The sequence below is a fragment of the Channa argus genome, chromosome 8 (assembly GCF_033026475.1).
Source record: "Channa argus isolate prfri chromosome 8, Channa argus male v1.0, whole genome shotgun sequence".
NCBI lineage: Eukaryota > Metazoa > Chordata > Actinopteri > Anabantiformes > Channidae > Channa > Channa argus.
In genome coordinates this window covers 7,260,999-7,279,879 of record NC_090204.1, presented here as the reverse complement: position 1 = coordinate 7,279,879, position 18,881 = coordinate 7,260,999, and the positions used below count along the sequence as shown (strand labels likewise).

General features: G+C 39.4%; 1 protein-coding gene across 1 annotated transcript; it reads right to left on the bottom strand.

Annotated features, from left to right (window-relative positions):
- Positions 1-257: 257 nt before the first annotated feature.
- On the bottom strand, positions 258-18,881 carry cilp2 (cartilage intermediate layer protein 2). Its single transcript, XM_067513935.1, has 10 exons — positions 18,655-18,881; positions 12,561-12,638; positions 11,558-11,827; positions 11,125-11,307; positions 10,237-10,392; positions 9,817-10,134; positions 9,289-9,397; positions 8,543-8,700; positions 4,561-6,989; positions 258-4,476 (listed from the first exon to the last, which is right to left on the bottom strand). The coding sequence occupies exons 1-9, from the start codon at positions 18,707-18,709 to the stop codon at positions 4,573-4,575; spliced, it is 3,744 nt and encodes a 1,247-aa protein (XP_067370036.1). The 5' UTR covers positions 18,710-18,881; the 3' UTR covers positions 258-4,476; positions 4,561-4,572.

Here is an 18,881-nt window from a genome sequence, read left to right as displayed (position 1 = left end):
TTATTGTAAAGTATATATTATTTGGTTCATTTGTATCATTTAATAACCTTCTGTTAGCATTATTGCCATATACTGTATTTCTGTATCTTTAGAAATGTCATTTATACATAATGGTTTACACAAAATCATTTATTTACAGTTTTTTGTTCATATAATTATAGTAGATTTCGTACAATGCACAATTTACACCAAAAAGCTCAAAATAAAGTCAGAGAGATCAGCCTCACCATGCAATAGTTAAGCATTTACAGAAGATAAAAAATAGTTTATGTCTTTTTTCATTTATTATTTTACGGGAGCTCACTGTGGCTTCTTGGAGCAGAGTTTTAAATAGAACATTCTCATTGTATACTCCAGAAAAAGATGTAAAGGCTCAAGGATGACATCCTAAATGGATTATGATCTCCCTGGGACCTGCTGGACTGTACAGAATGGGTGACTGTGACTCAGGAGGTAGCGTAGTCGTCAACCAATCCCAGATCCTTTGGGTTGAATTCCGAGCTTCTCGTGTCTTCTCGGGACACATGTCGAAGTGTCCTTTAGCAACACACTGAACACCAAATGAGTGCAGGCCAGCTGCAGCCAAGACCCATCAAATTGTGAGCATTTATGTGATTGTGAGCGCAAATATCAAGGGAGAAGCAGTGTAAAGCACTTCGGGTACTGATATGGTAGAAAAGTGCTATACAATGTGTGCCATTTACTATTTATTTACAGCTGAGCAAATCTATCAAGCTTCAAATACAGTTGGTGGTTTATGGTGGATTGAGAGGTTTTTGCTCTTCTACCCTTCAGTTAAATAGGGCTGGTTGACATTAAAGACAAAGAGGCAAATTTAGTTAAGGTGTTTGAAAGGAATTAATTTCACATAATTTCCTCTATTTTAAATCATAACAAAAACTACAAAAGTTTAGTGAATGAATATAAAAAAAAATTGAGCTCTCAACTTTAGCAAAGCTGCTATTGTGTAGTATTTGTGATAGTATATATCCTTAAAGAAATAGAATGTAGTAATTTCTTCAAATTCATTTTTAATCTTCAACTAATTTGTTGTTCCCCATGGGAAAATGCTGTTCTCCAGCGGTACTTTTGTTTTACTACATGGGGGTTTCAGTGTTCAAGGGGCACTTCAGCATATGACTAGAAGTCACCAAGAATTGAATAACCGACCATGGGCACAGATAACAGTCATACCCACTGAACAACAACCACCCCAACAACGGAGCACGTGGATTTCAAACAAATACAGCTTAATCTGCAGTCAAATGCTCTACCACTGAGCTATACCCCCAATTTCTTCTAAAGGTTTGCAGCGATGATTGCTATCACTCTGTCTGTACAGTAAATATGAAACTATACCAGCAAGCTGGCTTATTCCCACAATTTGCTTGTAGTGAGTTCAGTTTCTATGTAGGTGGGTGGCTCAGGTTCAGAAAGTAGAGCAGTTATCCACTAATTACTGGGTCGATGGTATGATTACCACCTCCTCCTGTCCATATGGCAAAGTGTCCTAAGGCAAGAACTCAAGTTGCTCCTGGTAGGTCAGGCTAGTGCCTTGGATGGCAGCTCCCTGATCCTTAAAGTGATAGTGTGAGTGGGTGAACCCTAACCCACTGAAAAATGCTTTGTCTAGTAAGGTGGAAAATATATTAGTGCAGACCATTACCAGGCTTGCTGTTTCCCTCATTTCCACTCCTTATGTTAAGCCAAGCTAACAGACTGTTGACTGTAGCTTTACCTTACAGATACATCAATCAGCCATAACATTATGACCACCTGTGTAATTTAATCCGACACAGTGGCTGTGCCATGAATTCTACTATTGCAAGGTTTTAATTTCTCATTTCTTTAAGTTGAAACTGTCAGAAAGATGATAATGCTACTATGTGTTGAAGTGTCTAATGGAGTTGTACTAGAGTGCATTATCAGAAGACATGGTTCTTATGTTTTGGTCACCTCTTTCATTTTAAATAGGGTAAATTATAACCTTGTAAAAGTAGAATACATGGCAGAGCCACTGTAATGGATTGCAGTAAATTGCACAGGCTCTTACACGATTCAGGCACACCATTATGCCTGAATGGTGTAAGAGCTACATCACAAGTTATATCAAAGACTCAGTGTGTAAGCTAGGACTGTACACATATTTTCTAAATGCTGAACATTCTTTAAAAGTATAAAAAATACATAAAGCACAATCAATCCATATGTGAGATGTTAACCTGGAATGTCCCCATGAAAACAGCTACCACTATTACTACTAACATACCCAACAGGATAAACATTTTCTTTCAATTAAAATTTAATTATTGCAATGTGTTTTGTTTGTTGGATCCCGGCTTAAACTGCCTTTATTTGACTCTAAAGACTCTGGAAACATTTTCCAGTGATTAAACCAAACATTGCAGAAGTTCTTTGATCTCCTTTGAAGTTATCCAGAAGACTAACTGTTTGGAGAACCCAGTTTACTCCCACATTCAATCTTTACATAATGGTTTGTTCAAGTTATTATTGTTGCCTTGTCTTTCAAAATCCCCTGATAAGTTCTCCTCATGAAAAAGCCAATTCTCCTGTCAAAGCATTCTCCTCTGAAAAGCTGCATTCCTCCATGTGCAACCACTTTTAGAGCCAAAGATTCTGTTAGTGATGGACTGTGAGGCCAAAGACCACTAACATTTTCCTTTGCTGTTTTTTCTTTCTTTTTTACCAAACACTACCCTAAAATGATTACATATTTTACTAGATAATCTGATGTCTTTGGTCTGCTGTTTCCTCCAGTTGCTCTACAGCTGTTGGGCTTCCACAGCTGAACTCACGCACCATTGTATTTTATAGGCATTATCTCTTTCCACACCTGGATTTAATCCTCATCTTTCATAATGGGTGGATGCTCTGTCTGCAGCAGGAAATGTTTGTTTTCATCTGGCGATTTGAACTGTTCTGTCATGGATGGCCCACAGGTCTTTTTTCCCATTTTGGGTCTGGAGTTTGATAGTTATAGTACAGAAAAGAAATGAGGTGGTTCTTTGATGTGGGGCCAAGTAAAAGTGTGGGGTTATGTTTTTTCTATTCCTACGACTTCACCTTAGTTCTGCTTCAGGAGCTTAAGGTTTATAAAGTGACATTTCTTTCTATTTTAGACTTTGTTTTACAAATCCTAATATTTTTTTTATCTCAAGTTGATAATGTGTCTCAATATCTCAGAAAAAGCATACTGTCACAAAAATAATGCCACAGTGAAGTGACTTCTTAATTATCATATGTACAAATGGCTTTGTGAATAGAGAGAAGGCTCCACTAAGAGTTTTAACCCCCACTAACTAGACTGCTCTCTAAAGCGAAAAGATTACTGTGGTGTAAAATCGGCTGAGCATTAAAGGTTAATTGATTCTACGCAGTTCAGAGTGAAAGCATGATTACATAGCAGTTAAATTATTTGTTTAAAATCAGTCAAACCTTAACCACACACTACGTCCCACATATACTGACAGAGTTGTCCTTATATTCACCAATAGCACTTTTTATGTGCGGTAACAGTTTTTTACATGTTATTTTTTTCAAATTATGCTAAATAGTTTTTGCACATCATGATATAAAGACTGCTCATATGTCAACAATGAAAAGTATTTAGACCCTGAATGTGCCTCTAGACCAATCTTTGAAAATGAAATACTGTTTTCATACTGTGTTTTGGAGAGCATTTAGTTTGGTGTTGTGCTAATTTAGAATCAGTAGAGGATAAAAGGAAATAATGTCATACGTTGCAATTAATTATCTTCACTTTAGTCTTCCTGCTGCTACCGAGATCCGTGCTTGTGTTGGCAAATACCTCAGTCTTGCACATTCTGAGTAGGTGTTGAAGGATTTTTGGCTGTATCACAGTTGGCAATGTGGCATCCTAGTGAAAAAGATTAAGAAGTATGACTGAAAGAGTCCTCTGTTCCCTGGGTGGCATGCAACACACCACTGTCTCTTTTGAGTGTGCCCATATTTAAGGTTGTTTTTTTTGGGGGTCTGCTGAAGACAACTAGGAGGCCATGTTTGTTTTTTTTTGTTCAGTGGAAAGCAATTAAAAAGTTATAAAGTTTTTGGGGACTGGCATAGAATTTTTTTGTGTTTGAAGGTTTGTTAGCGGGAATGCCACTAATTAGATTTTTAAAAGTTACATTCTCAGCCAACACTTCAGTCCATTCATTCATAAAATTTCAACCAAAGCCAAAAAATGCCAGTCACTGTGTTACATATAAACAAATCTTAAGTGTCTTTTAGAAAACAAGAACAAATAAACACACCAAACTATTCAAGTACATGTAAATATAAGACTAATGAATATCTTCAATCACATTAGATAATTTTGCGGATTTTCTGTCTGCCAGTTTTGTGATTTTCATGGTCAAGAAGAAGTTCGTACCCATCATTAAAACACAACTTTTAGTTCTTTAACATGATGCCATTATATCAGTCTCAAATCCAGACCTAGGAATAAAAAAGGAAAGAATATATAAATCATTCAGATATTTCCATTAATGTAAGCATACCACATTGATTATCTGAACCTACTTTGTGGCACTTCTACTTATTTTGCTGTGTGCGTATAGACACTCTTCTCCTGGCTGTAGTGGTGACTCTGCGATTCTGGGTCCTATCCCACTGTTCTGAAGGATAGGCCACCACCCGGGAAGATGCCCTCTGCACCTGCAGACCCTCCAACTCCCTCATGTCCCTCGCTATTTGAGACAGTGCTTGAGCTGGGTTGGTCTGCAGACGTTGGAACAGGCTTTCCCTGTTAATTTTTCTCTCCGGACAGCTGAATGTCAGCGCCACTCCAGAGTCTGACTTCATCTCCCTGGAGAAACCATCGGAGGTTCCATCAAAGCAGCGCCCAATGGCAATCTCTTTGGCCACCCGGGGATTCTGGTCTGTGACTGTATAGATGCCATAGTTGTGTCCCAAGGGATCAACAGGGGCTAACATATCGAATGCATGAGATTCATTGTTTTGAGCAACTGGGGGATGTTTGATGAGGTACTCTTGTAGAAGGTTGTTGGTGCTGATCCTGCGACAGTTCCCTTGTGGAAGGATTCTTATGAGGGATCTGTCCACTTCAGCTTGATCAAACAACATGCCGCTGCATTTGAACTCCACACAGGCTGCTGAGGTGTTGGCCTCTCGCATGTCCCGGGTGCTGCGAACGTCTCGAATGCCATAGAGTTTTCCTTTTGTCTCCTGGTGTGTTCCTCCTAGATTTCTTGACCTTACCATAACTTCCTTCTGTCCATGGATCTTAACTTTAATGAAGCATGCTCTGAATTCTTGAGGATTAGGCCACCAGGAGAGGTAATCTCCGGTCCAGGTTGTCAAATCATTCTCTTCAAAGGGAACAACATTGTAATCATACTTGTCCTTTTCCACTCTGAAGAATCTGAAATGATTTGCATCAAAAGGGGCATTTTCACAACCTATTAAATTCTGGTATGGATATATTGGCCCATTGGTTTCATCAAGATTGTTTTGGTTAGGCTTAGCCAAGTTAATTTTGAAGGCGTTTTTTTTCAAAGCTGGATCCTCATGGTCTGAACGTCGGTAGTCTATTTTATCTAGATATGGCTGAGACACTCCAATAATGTTTGGATTCATCTTGGGGGAGGAAGGAGCTGCTTCGAGTTCTTCTCCACCCAACATTGCAGTGACATAAGCTGTGTAAGCATCGGGCCTCTGGGCATCACAAAAAGCAGGTAAACAGGCCCCATTGGGTCCGGTTATTACACTGTCAAAGCGACCCCATGCCCTAGGATTAGAAGAATAACCAGGCTTGGGTTCCAGGTTTATTAGACTGATCACGACACCCTCTAGTTGTTCACTAGGAAGAAACTTGTCACTCATGTAGGCACGGACTTTGACATAGCAGCGTCTGTTTTCAGGCACGTCTAAATTGAAGAGCCTACGTTCTCTGATTTCCATGTTGCCAATGAGAAAGGTGCGCTCTTCTCGCTTGCTTCGCCCATGACCGCTGGCAGTTGTGGTGGTGTAGGAAAAGTCACTCTCCTCTTCCCATACTCCTGTGTCTGGATTTAAAGACCACAGTTTCATTTTGGGAATGTGTTCTTGCATTTTGACATGCTGTGTGTCAAGGAGGACTTGAACTGCTCCAGCCCCTAATACCTCCTTGTTTGACTCATCTCTGAAGTCCACAGAGAACATGCCATAGGTCCTTAAAGGCAACATGTCACCCTCATCATCAACAAAGTTGAGGTCACCTGGGGCCGCTGCTGCCGTGGTGATATTTCTTGGGTCAATGAATGTGACGCTGGCTTTTACTGTCCCCTCATAGATTTCACCGTTGTCCTTGTGGAATGAATTAGGAGGAATGACCAGTTGGCCGATGGGGTCTTCCCCTTTAATCTCCCCAAGGCTGATGGAGTTGGTCTCTCCTGCATCAATATTAATCGGTGTCTGTTTTCTCATCACTTTAACATCATGGTAGATGGATCCACCTTTCTTGTCAAAGATGAACACCTTAGGAGTGTCAAGAAACTTTTCAGTAGGGTCAACAAAATTTACCACTAATCTCTGTGTATCCTGGGTAATTTGCAATGTGAAGCCTCCTTGGTATCCAGTAGTGCCCACCCTCTCTTTACCGATGTAAATGTGTCCAAAACGTAGAGGCTCATTATTGTCAGCTGCAACAACTCTGCCACGAACCAGCACATTAGGTTGCACACACTTCTGGCAGCTGCACTCTGTCACAGCCCGAATGGGAAGGCTGTAGCTCCCACAGTCAATAATTCGACTTTCCATAGTTTTAACCCCACAGCAGAATCCGCCTCCGTCTCTGCAGCGCATATCATAGTCTAAGGAGCCAGCACATCCATTGTGAGGGCAGCGGCCAGCATTGTAGTACTTGGAGTCAGTCCCACGTTGAACACAATCTATTGGCAGTCTGACGAGGTGCGTCTCAGGGGCCGAATTGCATGCTGGGGTTCCTTTGGCTGTGAATTTATTGACAATAGGTTACATTAAACTACTGTTAATATGGCGCTGTGAAATCAATGAGTAATTTATATGCAGAAGACACAAAACGGTAACTGCTGGCTATGAAATGTCATTCTGATACTACTTTGGTTTTATAAATGAACTGTGATTTGCCATCTTGTTTAAGTATTACTTCCTTTAAGATATGTAGCCCACCTGCTCTGCACTGGACTGCTGTATACTGGTGCATGAGTGGAACAGGACCAATATATAGTAAATGAATTGGAACTTGCATATTCGGTCTTAAAATCTTGAGTCTTTTTCTGTCTTTCCCTTTCACACATAGACACACAACCTGAAAAAATCTGGATGGTAAAATGTGCATGAAAACTTTTATTTACCAACTATTCAGATTGGAGCTGGAAATAAAGTATGATTGTTCACCCAGACATTGGCACAGTACCTGATGTGCATGATATCATAGTTGAGCCTGTAGTCAAGTATTCTTTTGAAGCTTCCCATCTCTCAAGAAAGTCAATAATTGCAGACACATGGAGCAGTGTGATGCATATAAAGTTTTGTTACTGTATGGCTGATAGCTTTACTAACATTGAGTTTCCGTTGAAAAAGAATTAAGTACCTTGAATTACCTCTGTGAATTGAGGTCAACATATTTTATGGGAGATCAAATTAAACATCTGCATAATGTAAAATGTGAAAGGAAACTGCTAAAAGTGTCGAAATAATTGTCATCCTGCTCCGCAGAGCAAACACGCAGTGTCCTCTGCCATAATGGCTTTTGGAGTGCAGGGATTTGTCTGCAGCCCTAGATTGATTGCTTTAGCACTCTTCCATGAAAACCCTGTTTGCTAATCTATGTTTTGGTTAACAAGCACCTGGAGGATATAAGCAATGTGTAGCTCACCCACACGGATGTGGAAATGAATACTTGTCTGACCCTAAGAGAAAAAAGAAACAGGATTTATTGACAGTTCCTGGTTTCACCTGAACATTGGGTGTTCTGAAGGAATTAAGTTAGAGTTTTACATTGTCCAGAGCCATCTCACCACGTAAAAAATCCCTATTTAGGAGACCATAGCAATTTTTTAGTTTTCGTAGAATATGATGTTTGTTTTCTGTCTGGTTTTGTTTAAATCCTCTCATTACATGGACATTGCTTGTGGTTGACTTGGTAGGAGCTCAGCACTGACATTACTTTAAAAGTGTCTCTTCAGCTGCTTGTTATACAGTAAAAAGAACTGTGTTTTTTTAACAGTTCTTTTTTCCTACACACTTTGACTAAATACATCATTGTCAAATACGCTGGGAAAGCAGCCATCAGAGCCACACTGTAATCCCTGTGTGCTACTTGCTATCATCATAGTAAATTATATTCTCCCATGGCTGATGATGACAAATTACCATTTACTGTACAGTACATTACATCATTGCGCCACTCAATAGAAAGACGTCTTTGCATCGTTTTGACTGTGAAAATGTTCTTTTTAGTTAGTTTAAACAACTAACTTTTCTGATGTTTTCCAATGATGAAGTGTTTGATTATACATACCAATAACAGTGAGGAAGGCTGGAGAAGACTTGATGCTTCCGGCAGCACTGCTGGTTTTGCAGTAATACTGTCCTGACTGCTCTAGCTTTAAGTCCCTCAATACAAGGTCCTCTTCATACTTGTACAACTTTCTGTCCAGAAGAGTCCCATTGTGGTACCTTAAAAAATATTTATAGAGAAGAACAAATAAAGACAATTTAAAAAAAAACAAACATGTTTTAGATATAGAATGTGTATTTGTATCTTGACAGTACCACTTGTGTTTAGAAAATATGTGGTTTATTCTAATTGCATAAATCTGAATTATGAACAAATATATTTATATAAAAAATTATATATACTGAATTATATAAAAATGTCTACATGTTCAGCTTCAGCTTTGAAGTTTGAGTATTTCAGCTGATTGTTTTGTCTCAGTCTCATTACCATCATTAACTTTGCTGCAGTTGCAGTTTTTCCTTTTTTTTTTTAAGTTATCTTTAAGCTACCTGCCAAGATGCCAAGTAACTTTACTAAACATAGTGGTGAATTTAGCAGCTACAGTAAACATTCTTGGGAAAACTGAGGAGCAATACTGGAAAACAACTTGACTGATTAATGATATTTTAATAAATAAAATAAAACCATTTCATCTAACATATCTTGTCTCTAAATATAAATGTCCTTGTATAGAAAATGTATTACTCACATGGCTATTTCTAGGTTTAATGGTGTGATTATTGTGTCAACACTGGTATTCATCTCACCAGTAGTATTTGTCTGGTGTTGGTGATCCTGTTGCTTTGCAGCACAACAGCACCCTCCCTCCCTCATAACGGACTTTGTCCTCTGGGTGCTTGACAATGTATGGCTTTTCTGTGGAAAGCAGGAAAGGAGCAAACCTTCAAGACCTTTTTGTGAGTGTAAACGATGCTGCAGAGTATTGGGGCCTCATAAACTCAGTCAAACATAACGTGTAATTCTCGCTCTGGTCTCCCTGCTTATGAAAAATTATTGTTAAGAGCATTACGCCTTCAAAGGTGGCTCAGTGCTGTGTTTATTTGGTTTCCATGCAACCAGGTAAGTGCATGTTCCAGACTGTAAAGTCTTACAATGGGCCATTCTGTTTATGTTTTGTCAATTTCCTGTTTTCTTGAGTCTGAGGATATGATTAGAAAATTTCCTAGCTCTGGGGAACAACAGGCAAGGAGAATCAGGGTGTATTTCTTATAATAAAAGCTTTTCCAAGAATAAGCCCACAATATTTATAAGCTGTATGTCTTATATGAACTCACCAGCTGATTTAAGGACAGCCCGTACCCAGGAAAACCCTGTTGTGTTACTAGACGTGGAGACAGTGATCGGGGAAAACTTCTCCTTCCTGATGGAGATCAAGGTTGAGTTGAAGGAGCAGAGTCCTGTGAGCATAAACTGTCCTTTTGCATCTGTGCGAGCACGGATCACCTTGGGCTGGCTAGCCAGTGCCACCCAGGCTCCCACCACAGGGACTCCAGTCACACTTTGGACTTCTCCATGCAGCACATGGCCTTCACACACACAGCGACTGCAGTCCCCACTGGGGTGACCCTCGGTGCAAACAAGCTGACATTTGGCTGTAGGGAGCAAGTGACAGAGATGTGAACATAGGCTGATAAAGACTTAATTATTAAGAAAGATAACTAGAGCTTTCTCAGCGCACTGTACATGCAGCACACCTGGGCAGGGACTCCTTCCACACTTCTGCAGTTCAACAGGCCGTCCAGTGCACTGCACTGTCTCTGAGGTCCTCTCACAGGTCCTCCTCCTAAACCTGCGTCCTCCACCACAAGTCACTGAACATGTCCCCCACTGACCCCATTGACCCCACTCAGCTGAGCAAACATAGAGACAGGAATAATGTGAGTTTGGATTTAAGAATAAATGCATTAAAATTATAATTGTTTTAAACAGAGTCATCTAATTAGAGTTAATTGTTTTTGTCCATGGGGACCCATGTACACAAGACAATAAAAAAGGTATTAAATGCTGCAATTATATAGTATTGTGAGCAATATTAAAGTTTACAAGTAACCCAATCAAGAACCAAACAAGAACAATGAAGAACAAAGTCTTCATTGTTTTCAGCTGCACAGGGTTCCCATTTAAAATCCATCTCTGCATTTCATACAAGAAATTTCATCCAAAAGCATAACATTTACTGTAATATATAGTGTACACGATATGTTATCTACTGTATATAGCCGTATGTTATATTTACCTCTCTATTAAGGGGAAACTGCACCAATTTACTATTTGCATCAAAGGGTTTAAACCTGATCAGCAACCAAGATGATCTATATCCATATTATACATCCATCCGCCTTCCATACATAAAAAAATGCCTCTCCTTGCAAAAAAAAAAATAAAAAACTCTGGATAACATCATCTGGAGGAGTTTACAGTTCTGATAAACCAGTATTATCCACACAGATGTCCTTTTTTCCGCGGCTGTTTTTACTTTCTTTTACTAAGCTTGCTGGTTAAGATAGCAAATAACTGCTCCGTGTTTCATATTTGTTCATAATTGTTACAATTAAGGTTCTGCTAAATCTTGTGATTCCCACCTGTACATGGAGCAGTGGAGCACTCTCTCCTCTCTGAAGGATGCCCCTGGCATGCTGGCACCAACAGAAGAGGCATGGGCTGGGTGCTGATACATTTCCTCTGGCGAACTTGGACACCTACATCATTACAAACCGCGGCTGAACAGGGACCCCACTCACTCCAGTCAGTCCAGTAGCTCTGCACTGAGCACACAAATTGCAGAAGACAACGCAACATCTTGAGCAAATCTGGCATTAAGTGCTGCTTAACAGAAAACAGAAACAGGAAATAAACAAGCAAATTATTTAACATGACAAATTATAGACAGCTAAAAGGGTTTATCTTTGTTTATCAATGTGCACTGAAATATGTATTCATGTAACGGTTTGGCTGCGTGTTCATATTTGTAAATTGACAGCTTGTACAGCTCCGGGCTGCTGTCATCACATCTACCTGGGGGACACTGAAAGCGCACGTGGTAGTTAGAACAAACACGGCCGTGGGGCTGTTCTTTGTTGATGCACCAAAAGCCCTTCTCCAGACTGGAGTGGACCACTTCCCCCGTGTCTGCCGCTGCCACCCAGTCTGTTGTGCGAGCCTCCATAGCTGTGGGCCGTGCACAAACTCTCTCTCTGTAATAAAACCGGATCGCCTCCAGGCGCTCATAGTCTCCATTTCCCCCAGGGTGGTCAATGTTGAACCAAGATGTCCACTCTGTCAAACCTGAAGGCACAGGGAGCGGAGACATGGATGAAAACCAAAGGAATAGAGTTTTGGGGGGCGATCAAAAGCAAAAAAGTAGGCAAAAGGAAAACAGCAGGGATAGATTACAAAGTTTAAGAATTCACACACTGCAGGGAGCTTTGCACTGTCCAGGTTCTTTCCAACCCCCCCGACTTGACTGATGAAACATTGTCTGGTTTGTTTTGGTCTTTCGTATATTCTGAACCTTGAGTGTTTCCTCATGAGAAATTTTCAACAAAAAAACATTTTTTAATGCATTTCTTCACTTCAAAAAGTAAAGTTATTTGACAATATGTAGGGTGTGCTGGAGGCATATGAGATGCTGTGTGCTGCATAAGTCTGCACATAAATGTGCATACAGCCCAATACTGGTGCTGTTTGTATTGCACAATGCAAAGGTCAATAGATCATCACAATGTTAGGTTGTGTCAATGTTGATGAGCTCTGTTCTCTTTTGTGTTTACGTAATGTAATTTACATATGAATATAGTATTGCTGAATGTATGTCATACTGAATCTAAAAGTGTGTATCATGTCTGTGTGTTTAGATTTTATTGTGAACAAAGTACATTACTGCCTCCATGAGCCATTTGTCATTTGTACTGCTATATCTCCAGTAACTTGCCAGCTTAATGTCCCTCCTGCTGTTTTCCTCAGTTTAAAAAAATTCTGCCAAAGAATCAGTTCTGAATATTTGTGTTGGATTCGGTACCTGTTGTTTGTGTGTCTGCAAACGTTTTTAGGGCCACTCTCTTGCTCCTGTCTGATTGGCTCCTGGTCCTCACAGATGCTGCAGAAGCAGGAAGAAAATCACTAAGAACAAATAGACTTTTCAGTCGTTACATTTGCATCCGTGTATTTATACATTTTACCCTTTTCAACTGATTTTACAAAAAAAAACATTATTATTGTATAAGTATAAGGTTTGTATGTATTGTACAGTAAGTATGTATCTCTGTATCTTATCATTATCAATATTATGTTACATTTAAAAATATTAATCATGCTATTTTGAAAAAAAGTCTGATTAGCTTCATTGAATTCATGCTGATGAAACCAAAATTTGGATGCACACACACACATACACAATAAAAAAGGTTTTATCACAGTCCCTCTCTCTGCCCTTAACTGTTTGCTCTCCTGGTGGTTTTTGCTTCCTTCACTTTAATCACAGCCCATCTGTCCCCTTAATGTGCATAAAACAATAACTACACTTCTGTGGTTACAAAAAATAAGGAGAGAGAGAAATTGTGCATGTTTTCAGCTATCTGCTCTTCTTCTGCTGACGCTCCTGCTTCAGCAACACACAGCAACTTGGACATCCTCTCCATCCATCATCTCCCCCATGCTCACTGACATATGTCTTTTCATCCTTCAGCTTACTGTCCTCCCCTCTTATTGTCCTCCTACCATCCTCCCTTCTTTTGATGCATAAACAAGCAGCTGCTGTTGAGCATGTTAGTCTGGTTTAGAAAATCAGTGCATGCAGAGTCATATTTTAACCAGCAGTCAAGCCTGGAAACTTCATTTCCACTTGCTCCATTGCCTTTCACACAGCACATATAAACTTTCATGGAGCAATTTCATGCTGAGTTTCCTTTTTTGATTTTAATGATATGTAATTACTGTGTACTTGTATTATACAAACTGAGCCATTCCCCCCATCATTATTTTTACGCATGTGCAGCACACAACAACACAACACTGTGTGGAAGATGAGAGCACATGCTGGCTTATTAGAAAGACAAAGATATTCAACCTGGCGTTCATTGTAAATGTGGTTTTTTGATTTATTAAACAAGCACAGTGCTGTGTTTTTACTTGTGCTTTGAAGTATTATGATTCATTTTTCTACAGTAGTATTTTTTTATGTTTTTGAAAACGTCAGTTGTTTGCTTGACATTTTATTTCCCACTTTCTCGGCTGTGCGGAAAAAATGTCCTGGCCCTTAACAGAAACACTGAGTAGCTTATTCAGCTTGAGTGTCTGTGTTCGTGTACGTGTGTGTGTGTGTGTGTGTGTGCGTTTCGGGGGGGTTACTTTTGGAGATTGCTGAGTTTAGAAGCAGATACTCCCCAGCCTGTATTGATCCCAGTCCCCACTGGTTTTACTGCTCACTTTAAGTCTTTATTTTTGTGCCAGCACATTTATTTTCACTCTTTAACTTTCCTGATAGATTCAGCAAAAGAAGAACAGTAGCTCAGCAGAACAAAGATCCACAGAGCAAAAAATGGCTTACATTCGTTTCTGTCAGCTGAGCTTTAATGCTGTCATTTTTTTAATGGGCCTGGCTTAAAATTGTTATTAGGTTTCCACAGGAGCTTTGTGTTTCTGATATGAGGGAAGACCTGGATAAACAGAAGAAAAGCCTTTCACTCTGAACTGCTGAGCAGATGTGGTTCTGTCTGAAGGTTTAGTTGATCGAATCAGATTGTCTGTGCCAGAACCTGATGTCTGGGCTGATAAGAATTTAAAAGCAATTAAAAGTCAACTTTTTCTCCTACTGAACAAAAGCTTTTTGTCAGAATGACTTTAATTCATTGTGCGTAGTTGTACAAGCTGAATGATCCAGAGAACTTCTGAAAGCGTTACATTTAAAAAATCACTTGGCTGTGTGTTAAATGTTTTTTGTGTCACTTAATCAACATTAAATTTCCAAATCTTTCTCTGTAGTGAACGTTTTTCTTTTCGAGGAAATAATTTTCAAATATTTGTTCTGCTCCTGTTATGTTACATTATGTTCTTGCTCACACTAAAACAGGATGAATTCACAAAAAAATCATTTGACTCCCGATTATCATTTTAAGATGTTTGATCAATAAAACTGAAACAACAAATTGTTCTCGGGGTTTTACGGGTTGACTACTGGTTTTAGAAAGTTAAACGAGAAAGCCGCAATTAGCTACAGCAAAAGGCAGATCTTAAGGTTGTGGGCTTGGTTTATGGCAAGTACCACTGGCTTGGCTTCCCTCCGCAGACCCCCCGAGCTTATTGTGCTTCTCAGTGGTATGTTAACACTATGAATTTTAAAATCCATGAGATTTTAAAGGGGCATGTGAGTGAATTTACCTCATCAAGAAGAAAGTAACAGTAGTTTACCATAAGCCAAAGGGAGTGAGGTTAGCACATTTCCTCTTGAGCACTAAAGCCTAAATTGGTCAGTGGTACAGTTTATCTTGTGTGTCCCTGTTTATGTGCTCTTTGTGCATTTGGTTGTGTACTTTATTGTCTATATAATTTTGTAATAGGATCAAGCATTCAAGCCATTCAAATTAAATGACAAGATAAGTATTATCACCATGCCCTCCAGAAAAACTCCCAAAACATTTTGAGGGGAAGACATACTTTTCAAAGGATTTGGTAATGTTTGGTAAAGTTTATTGAAAATCTATTGGCCACAAACTGACATTTGTTCACAAATGAAAAGTGGCTGTAGTAATCAAGTAAAGTAAACAAGTAAAGGCTGAAGTCAGGTGGTGTTAAACAACTTGTTGAACAACAAATCTAGTCAAGAAGTTAAGGTTGGATATATGAATTTACAAATCTAGTATTATTTTTTGCAGTATTACATTTATTACTTTGTTTAGGTTAAAATAGATTTGTCATTATGATTATATATTGGTTGGAAATGATGTTGATGCTGAACAAGGTTTGAAACATAAATCTACCAGCGAAACTGTTGAGCCACAGATTCACCATCTACATGGACTGACTGAAAAGGCATCAGCACCAATACAGCTGAATCTATTGGCTGATTAGTATCTAGTTCCACATATAGCAACACGTAAAGTACCTGAACATGCCTGACATATAACCACTGCATCTCTACATCACCTTCATCACAATCATTTTTGCCTTCTCTGAGTCTAATGTAACACTGGCAAGGCTTTTTTCAGAGGATGTAGATTTACTTACAGTGAGCCTACATAAAGGATAATCCTCTATTATTATTCACCAGTGCTTTTGTGATGGACAGCCTCTCATTGTTTCAAATTTCCAAGCAGGAGTAAGAGCCAAAGATCGGAAAAGAGAATAAAATGTAAGACTTTTCATAGGTGCGAACAGAATGATTTCAGTCAGTATCATTGCACCAGATGTATGTTGGCAGAGAGACAGACCTTCAATAGAAGGTCTGGATCCTGTTTATAATATCTTTACAAGAAAATGAGGTGAAAACACCTACCACCCCCACCCCCACTCCAGTGTGATCTAACACACTGGACAAAGTTAAGTTGCAAAGAGGTCATGTACTGTTTGCGAGTGTAGTTTGTCAGCATTTTAGGCCTGTTTAGACTTAACTTAATCTGAGGTATTTCACTTATGAATTCATGTCATATGGAAGCTGTTTATGTGTTTGGCTAGCTTCATAGTTGAGGTGTGCGTGGTTTCAGCAGGCTGCTCTGTCTCCCTGTATCCATCTCTTTCTTTATCCTAACATTCCTGAAATCCAAGTTTAATCTGTAAAACATCTGTAGCCCATTAAAATTGGCATTTTTGTCCATCACATTAACTAATGATGGAAATCAACTGCATGATTTAAGTATTTAAACAGGTATAGGAAAGGATTTGTGTTTTTGGTCAGTGTTGAATTTCTGCATTAAAATATTTAGAGGTCCTTGCTTAAACCCCTGCACCTGTGCACAGGTACAGAGCCAGGAGCTGGAAGTAGCTCAGATGAAAGCAGCTGATTAGTCCTGCAATAAATATTATCTTGGCACATCCACATATGCATGTATGCATAAATATAAAGAGAGGATAAAAGGAAAGAAAAGGTTGTCATTAATGTGACATGGCCCCTTTTCCTTTGATCCATTGTAATCCTTGTCTTAGTCATTAAAGTCAGCTGGCCAGACAGCTTGTGTTTGGAGCAGACAGTGGTCAGCATCTGGAGAACTAGCCTGTGTGTCTCACAACAGCCATCGGCTCACATGCACCATCTAGCTTGATTGAAAAATTTTGCAACCTAGAGAATTGAAAATCGGTGGCAATACTGTGCAGTTTAGCTGAACAGGTTGCTGGGGCAGAAAGCTGGACTTACAGTATGCTGATGGTCTCAGTGAGAAACAGCTGCCACTTTCAAATAGATAATTTGGAGAACAAGGTGAGGAAAGAGCATTTGATTTGAATAGGACAAAGAGAAATAGGAGAAGAAAGGCAAAAAAGGAGCGGGAGTAGGAAAACAAATTGGAGCACAGTGAATAACATATATGTGAATACCTGAGAAGAATAAAAATTAGAAATAAAAAGAAAACAAATGACGACAAACTGACAGATAGAGACATAAAGGCATTTTTAGTGGTGAACTGAATGCAGAGAGAGGCATTTGAGAAGGCCATCGAAAAGGGTAAAGGAAAGAATGACGTGTTTGCCAATCGGACGGGGGGAAACAAGATGGTAAAGTCATTTTACCTGGGCTCTTTATCCTCTTTTTATTCCATTTTCTCATTTAGCCAAGCACATACCCAGCAGGTGGGAACATGGGTCACTTGGTTTGTGATTATTGCTTTTTGTTTCCAAGGTGATTGGGTTTATATCTTTAGAGACTGCTAGCACAGCATTTCAAAGTTTAAATGAGGACAAAATGCACCACCTTACTGCAACATGTGGATGCACTCCTGGAGGAGCATGGCACAAACTGTAAAATTTTAGAATCCAGTTTGACTTTTGCATTCACTCTATGGCTGTAACATAGTGTTCTACTTTAGTGAGAGTCAGTCTGATTTACTTGCCTTCTTTACACACCACATTGTCTTTGAGTCTTATGATATACTCATCAGCAAATTGCATAGAGCCTCTGCAAGGCATTTATGACTCTGGCTTCCATGTCCAACAAGATATGGAGACTATTAAGGTGTACTCATACTCGCTTTTATGAACTGCCAGCTAATTTTTCTTAAAAAAAAAATAATTGGTTGCAGCTGTAAGGCAGTCAAAAGTGACAGCTTTGCAAAATTGCTGCTACTGGTGTCATTTAAGAAGAATGGCAAGCATTCAAAAGATAAGAGTGAAATTTCAAGGGAAGAATTTATAATCTGGGAGAAAGAATACATCAGGCTTATATCGTATAAAGCTGACAGCACAGTACACTTTGCGCATTAAATTGAGAAACTATGTTGTCAGAGCATAAAAGTCAGTGGAGCACTATAGCTGAGTTGAGACTACAACAGTAGGCCTTCAATTCGCTGATAATGGCAGCTTCTGCACTGCGGCTTGTCATTGTGGCAACAAGAAGTGTGCCACTAGGAGCCTTTGTCATCAAAAAACACTATTTACCATCATCAGCGGAGCTTTTTCTTTGATTAAACTACACCAAAGGGAGACACAACACACAGCTTTCACTGTACATACTCCAGTGAATACTCCTCCTAACTTCCTCTTATATCACCACATGCTGATTATTAGCCGGGTAGTGAAATTTCCTGGCATTAGAGATTAGAGATTTGGAAGCACAGCACTGGGGTGGTCTATAAAATAACAAACAAACACAGCCATATACACAGCCTTACAGTTTCATATGAGGTCATCTCGAGATATTGCTCCAGAGTCCTCAACCAACCCTACAATCCCTGATATCCTCAGGGAAATGTCGTCAACTTAGAAGACTAGAGTTATGTCAGTAAAACATACAGTGGCCCCTCTGTTCTTACAGTAGGTGGTTACAGTAAATGACAAGGAAAATAAAAAAGAGTGTAAAATTAAAATTGGCTCTGTTTTACGTATGGGAAACTCTACATTTGTAGTAATTCACAGTGAATATGTGGCAATGAATTTTGGAATACAATAATAAATCATCAGTCTTCACTTACCTTGACCCAGAGCCAAAAAGGACAACAGGAGCGCCACCTTATATAATTCCAACATGATGCCACACAGTTAATTGCAGTTGATGTTGTTGCTGGTCTCCTACTGTACTGACTGACATAAACTACAGAAAAAAACACTTTGTTCCTCGGATAAAGCTGAGCATACCTGGCTCAGTGTCTCAGGTGTGAGTGATGCCACTGGTTGAGCAGAGCAGAGCCACTGCTCTTTC